The 6,514-nt window shown below is 50.2% G+C and overlaps 1 protein-coding gene across 1 annotated transcript in view; it reads left to right on the forward strand.

Moving 5' to 3' along the window:
- CREB3L1 (cAMP responsive element binding protein 3-like 1) overlaps nt 1-6,514 on the forward strand; it is a 61,695-nt gene that overhangs the window by 22,067 nt on the left and 33,114 nt on the right. Inside the window, exon 2 of the mRNA XM_012001464.1 lies at nt 1,097-1,325. Within this exon, the coding sequence (XP_011856854.1) occupies nt 1,097-1,325 (229 nt within the window). The remainder of the gene's footprint in view (nt 1-1,096; nt 1,326-6,514) is intronic.

A 6,514-nucleotide genomic window follows, 5' to 3' on the forward strand; every position in this document is an offset into this window, starting at 1 on the left:
GGCATGTGCCACCAGGCCCAGCTAATTTTGTATTTTTAGTAGAGATGGGGTTTCTCCATGTTGGTCAGGCTGGTCTCGAACTCCCGACCTCAGGTGATCCACCCCCACTCGGCCTCCCAAAGTGCTGGGATTACAGGCGTGAGCCACTGCGCCCGGCCTGACTTTTTTGTTTCTAAGAAATATATGTTACATCATTACCAAGTACACACATGTGCGAGCACGCACACACACATAACTGATTTGTTTTTAAATTACCAGGTATTTAACTCCACTGTGTGCTGTGCACTCTGATATTTTCTACCTTTTTTTTTTTTTTCTGTTTTATTTTTACTTAAAATTCTGGTCGTGACCCACTAAATTGATTTCACAACCCATTAATGAGTCACCACCCACAGTTTAAACAGCACTGAGTCATAGCTGGAAGGATGGAGGCCACCATTCGAACCTAAGTAGTAGGGCTCCAGAGCCTAACCTCTCCGTATAAAGGATGGCTTGGGAAAGGACAGAGACCCTGAAGTCTTGAGGACAGATGGGGACTGTGCTGCTGAGGGGACTGGAGGCTTCAAGAATCCCACCACCCTGCATCACTCTCTTCCCACATTCCAGCAAAAGATCACACAAAATTCACTAATATTGCCTTTGGAAAAGAAACTTGTTGGCGTAGACACACGGTTGTTCTCTTACTTTGTCCTCACATCAGCCTATGAAGGAAGTAAGAAGGACTGAGAAACTGACTCACGAAGTTTAAGTCATTTGACCAAGGTCACAGAGCCCAGTGTCCTGTTGCCGGGTCCAGGGACTTTTTGACCCCATCCGCAGCTCACCCTTGCAGATAACGATGGTGAGGGTGGAGCTGGTAGTAGAGAGAATGGGATGACAGTGGTAATGGTCGTGATGGAAATGATGAGAGTTGGTGTTGTGATATTGGTAGTGGGGAGGTTGGTGATGTTGCTGGTATTAATGGGAATGGGCACAGTAATGGGAGGTCGCAGTGACAACGGTGGCCGTGGTGGGTGCCGCACCACCACAGTAGCACCTGCACCCCCTCCCCAAGCAAAGCTGAATTCCCTCTTCCCCTCACCTTCTCCTTCCCTAGCACTTTCCTGAGCACCTGGACCACTTCACGGAGAACATGGAGGACTTCTCCAACGACCTGTTCAGCAGTTTCTTTGATGACCCTGTGCTGGATGAGAAGAGCCCTCTATTGGACATGGAACTGGACTCCCCTACGCCAGGCATCCAGGCGGAGCACAGCTACTCCCTGAGCGGCGACTCAGCGCCCCAGAGCCCCCTCGTGCCCATCAAGATGGAGGACACCACCCAAGGTAAGAGCCCCCTCGTGCCCATCAAGATGGAGGACACCACCCAAGGTAAGAGGTGGAAGAACCTGGAGACAGCACAGGCCCCAGAAGGCCCAGGAGGGAGGAAGCTCTGGGGTGACAAGAGAGTATGCCTGTAGCCTGAGACTCCCAGAGGCTCCAAGAGGAGCCACCACAAACCCCTCAGGAGGTGCTGCTCCCTGCCTTTCTGTTCTCCCTCAATTCAAAGCCAGAGCAGCACTTCTCAAAAGGGTTTTTTTTGTTGACTTAAGTTAGTGGTTCACAAAGTGTGGTTCCCAGACCAGCAGCATCACCTGGGAATCTGTTAGAAATGCAGATTCTCGGGTTCCACCGAACCTGCTGAATCATAACCCTGTGGGTAGGGCCCAGCCTTCCAGGTGATTCTGATGAACACTCAGGTTTGCAAACTGCTGACTTAGAGGAGACAGGGGTAATTCAACAATGACTATGGGGCTGGGCATGGTGGCTCACACTTGTAATCCCAGCACATTGGGAGGCCGAGGCAGGTGATCACCTGAGGTCAGGAGTTCAAGACCAGCCTGGCCAATACATGGTGAAACCCCATCTCTACTAAGAAAATACAAAAACTAGCTGGGCACGGGGGCGGGTGCCTGTAATCCCAGCTACTTGGGAGGCTAAGAGGGGAGAATTGCTTGAACCCAGGAGGCGGAGGTTGTCATGAGCCAGCCAAGATCGTACCATTGCACTCTAGCCTGGGTGACAAGAGCGAAACCCCATCTCAAAAAAAATAAATAAATAAAAGAAAAATTATCCAGCTGTGGTGGTGCGCTCCTGTAATCCCGGCTACTTAAGAGACTGAGGCATGAGAACTGCTTGAACCCGGGTGGAGGAGGTGTAGTGAGCCGAGATGGCACTACTGCATTCCAGCCTGGGCAACAGAGTGGGACTCCTTCTCAAAACATAGTAACAATAATAATAATAACTGGCTGGGTGCAGTTGCTCAAGGCTGTAATCCCAGCACTCTGGGAGGCCGAGGTGGGTGGATCACCTGAGATGAGGAGTTCAAGACCAGCCTGGCGAACATGGTAAAACCCCATCTCTACAAAAATACAAAACTTACCCCAGCATGATGCCCTCCATCACATGGTGACTCTATTACACACTGCCTGTAATCCCAGCTACTTGGAAGGCTGAGGTAGGAGAATCACTTGAACCCAGGAGGCGGAGATTGCAGTGAGCTGAGATTGCGCCATTGCACTCCAGCCCTGGCAACAGAGTGAGACTCCATCTCAAAAAAAAAAAAAAAAAAAAAAGGACTGGGTGTGGTGGCTCACGCCTGTAATCCCAGCACTTTAGGAGGCTGAGGTGGGTGGATCATTTGAGGTCAGGAGTTCCAGGCCAACCTGGTCAACATGGTGAAACCCCGTCTCTACTAAAAATACAAAAATTAGCTGGGCGTGGTGGCGGGCACCTGTAATCCCAGCTACTCCAGAGGACGAGACAGGAGAATCACTTGAACGCAGGAGGCGGCGGTTGCAGTGAGTCGAGATCAAGCCACTGTACTCCAGCCTGGGTGACAGAGCGCGACTCTTGTCTCAATAATAATAATAATACCATCCTGACTAACACAGTGAAACCCTGTCTCTACTAAAAATACAAAAAAAGAAAAAAAAAATTAACCAGGTGTGGTGGTAGGTGCCTGTAATCCCAGCTACTCAGGAGGCTGAGGCAGGAGAATGGTATGAACCCGGGAGGCGGAGCCTGCCGTGATCTGAGATCGCACCACTGCACTCCAGCCTGGGCGACAGAGCGAGACTTTGTCTCAAAATAATAACAACAATAATAATAATAAGCTGTAGACAAGATTCTAGAACTTCACCGCCTCCTCATACTTGATGTCCTCTGAGACGCTATTTGGGAGAGATTCCTGTACCCTCTTTTATTCCTGAAGGTAGCATTCTCTAAAGCTCCCTTCTCCCCCTAACTCCATCCTTTAAGGCAAAGAGCACCCTGAGTTCTTCCACTCAGGTAATCAGCATTCAAGACCCACATTGTGCCCCACTTAGAAATGGTCCCTTTGGGCATTTCCTCAAATACCGGTGGTTTCAAATCCTGGCTCTGTCGCTTTTGGCTGGGTGATCATAGACATGCCGCTTAACCTCTGCAATCCTCAGTATCTATATCTACAAATGCAAATAACAATAAACATTTCTATAGCACTATCCAGTCTACAGATTGCCTTCATGTTAATTATCACATTTATTTCTCATGACTGACAGGTGAGGTTGTAATCACATTCATCATAATCCCCATGTGACCGATAAGAAAACTGAGACTTAGCCAGGTGCAATGGCTCATGCCCGTAATCCCAGCACTTTGGGAGGCTGAGGCGGGTGGATCACGAGGTCAGGAGATTGAGACCATCCTGGGTAACATGGTGAAACCCCATCTCTACTAAAAATACAAAAATTCACCAGGCATAGTGGCGTGCGCCTCTAATTCCAATTATTCAGGAGGCTGAGGCAGGAGAACTGCTTGAACCCGGGAAGCAGAAGTTGCAGGGAGCTGAGATTGTGCCACTGCACTCCAGCCAGGGCGACAAAGCGAGATTCCGTCTCAAAAAAAAAGACAAAAATGAAAACTGAGACTTCACAAAAGCTCAGTTGTCTAGGTCACACCCACAGTAAAATGCAGAACAGAAACATAAGAGCACACCCTGATTCTCAACCGCAAACCCTTGCCACCACCACATTTGCCAGTCACGAAGGGCAGCCAGGGCTATTGGGTTGGGACCCAAAGGGCATTGGTGTGCATCCCTGTGTCTCCACCAGCCGCTGGGTGATCTTGGGCAAGTTACCTAATCTCTCTGGGCCTCTGTTTCCTCAATGATAAAATGAAAATAATATATACCTTGAGAGTTCTGGTCAGGCTTAAAAGAATATATATACAAAGTACCCTGCTAAGTGCCCAGCACATAATATATATACCAATAATTAGCAGCAGCCAAGTGCAGTGGCTCATGCCTGTAATCCCAGCACTTTGGGAAGCCGAGGCAGGAGGATTGCTTGAGTCCAAGAGTTCAAGACCAACCTAGCCAACAGGTGAAATCCTGTCTCTACTAAAAATATAAAAATTAGCTGAGAGCGGAGGTGTGCGCCTGTAATCCCAGTTACTCAGGAGGCTGAGGCAGGAGAATCACTGGAACGCAGGAGGCGGAGGTTGCAGTGAGCCGAAATCATGATATTGTACTCCAGCCTGGATGACAGAGTGAGACTCTGTCTCAAAAAATAATAATAATAATAATTAGTGACTATTTTCATCGTGCACATAGAAGTCCTATGAATACTATGTGGGGGGGCCAGGCATGCTGAGTCACACCTACAATCTCAGCACTTTGGGAGGCCGAGGTGGGAGGATTGCTTGAGCTCAGGAGTTTGAGACCAACCTGGGCGACATAGCAAAACACCTTCTCTACAAAATTAAAAATTAAAAAATTAGCAAGGCATAGTGGCACATGCCTGTAGTCCCAGCTGCCTGACAGCCTGAGGCAGGAGGATATCTTAAACCCCAGAGGTCGAGGCTGCCGTGAGCTATGATGGCACCACTGCACTCCAGCCTGGGAGACAGAGCAAGACCCTGTCTTAAAAAGAAAAACAACAACAACAAAAAGAAAACACTATGGGTGCTTGTAACAATGAACAGTGTTCTTATTTTATTCCTCTTTTCCCTCTAACGGACCCGGTCTTGAGTGAGTGTCTTAATTTTCTCACCTGTTAAATGGGGAGAACAATGGTACCTGCCCTCAGAGAGTTGGTGGGAGGAGTAAAGAAGCTCATGTGCCCGGGCGTGTGGTTCACGTCTGTAATCCCAGCACTTTGGGAGACCAAGGAGGGCGGATCACCTGAGGTCAGGAGTTCAAGGCCAGCCTAACCAACATGGAGAAACCCTGTCTCTACTAAAAGTACAAAATCAGCCGGGAGTGGTGGCTCATGACTGTAATCCCAGCTACTCGGGAGGCTGAGGCAGTAGAATCAGTGAACCCAGGAGGCAGAGGTTGCAGTGAGCTGAGATCATACCATTGCACTCTAGCCTGGGCAACAAGAGCAAAACTCCATCTCAAAGAAAAAAAAAATAGTTCATGTGTGTCAAGGGCTTAGAGCTGTGCTCAGCACAAGAAGTGTGAACTGCGTCTGATGGTCTTTGAGATCCCCCAGGGGCAAAGACAAACCTTTGTGCCTCCCCCTAGACCCCATGAGGGCAGGGACATCCACCCCTCTTAGATCAGCCCTGCAACTCCTCAGCCACCCCAAGTCTTTTTTTTATTATTAATTTTTTTGGGGGGCAGGGTGACAGGGTCTTATTCTGTCACCCAGGCTAGGGTACAGTGTTTCGATCTTGGCTCATCACAGTCTCAACCTCCTGGCCTCAAGTGATCCTCCCGCCCCAGCCTCCCAAATTGCTGAGATTACAGGAGTGAGCCACCACACCCGGCTCCCAAGTCTATTTTTAAAGCAATTTGTCTGTGGGCCCTTTGCAGGGGGCAGCTTCCCGGAGGCCGGTGGCCTGGCCCTATAATTTGGGAAGACTGTGGGTATTCCTGGAGCCCACGGGCAGCCTGTGGCCCAGAGCTGGGGCACTCAGGCTCCCAGCAGGGTGGGGCCTGGCCTCCAAGGTGGCCAATCAGCCACTACCCCCTCTCCCCCGCCACAGCAGGCCCCAAAGTCCAGAGTCCCCTCCAGCCCCACCTCAAATGTTGGCTCCCCATCCCTCTCCCCTGTCTTACCCAATGCTTCAATGACTGACAGGCAGTGGGGCCACCGTGAACAGGGCTGACTTAGGGTGGAAGAATGTGGGCATCCATCAGGAAAAGGGGTGATGCCTGCCAACCCTATTGCCCAGGTGAAACCAGGAGGCCCACTAGGTGGGCAGGAGGTGGGTTCTTCCCTCAGGAAATCTAAGCCTCACCTCTCACTCCTCCCCACCGCCGCCCCCTCCGCCCACCACATACCCCCAGTCACCAGGTCCTGTGGATGCTTCCTTCTAAATCTGTTCCCTCCTCTCCATCACAACTGTCACTGCCTTTGCTCAGGCCTCCCCTTCTCTCTCCTGGCCGATTTCAACACCTCCTGCAGTTCTCCCTGCCTCCATCTTGCCTGCAGTCAGTCCAGTCCCCACAGGAGGGCAGAGTGATTATATATATACACACACACACA

This window comes from Mandrillus leucophaeus, unplaced genomic scaffold (genome assembly GCF_000951045.1).
Source record: "Mandrillus leucophaeus isolate KB7577 unplaced genomic scaffold, Mleu.le_1.0 Scaffold66, whole genome shotgun sequence".
NCBI lineage: Eukaryota > Metazoa > Chordata > Mammalia > Primates > Cercopithecidae > Mandrillus > Mandrillus leucophaeus.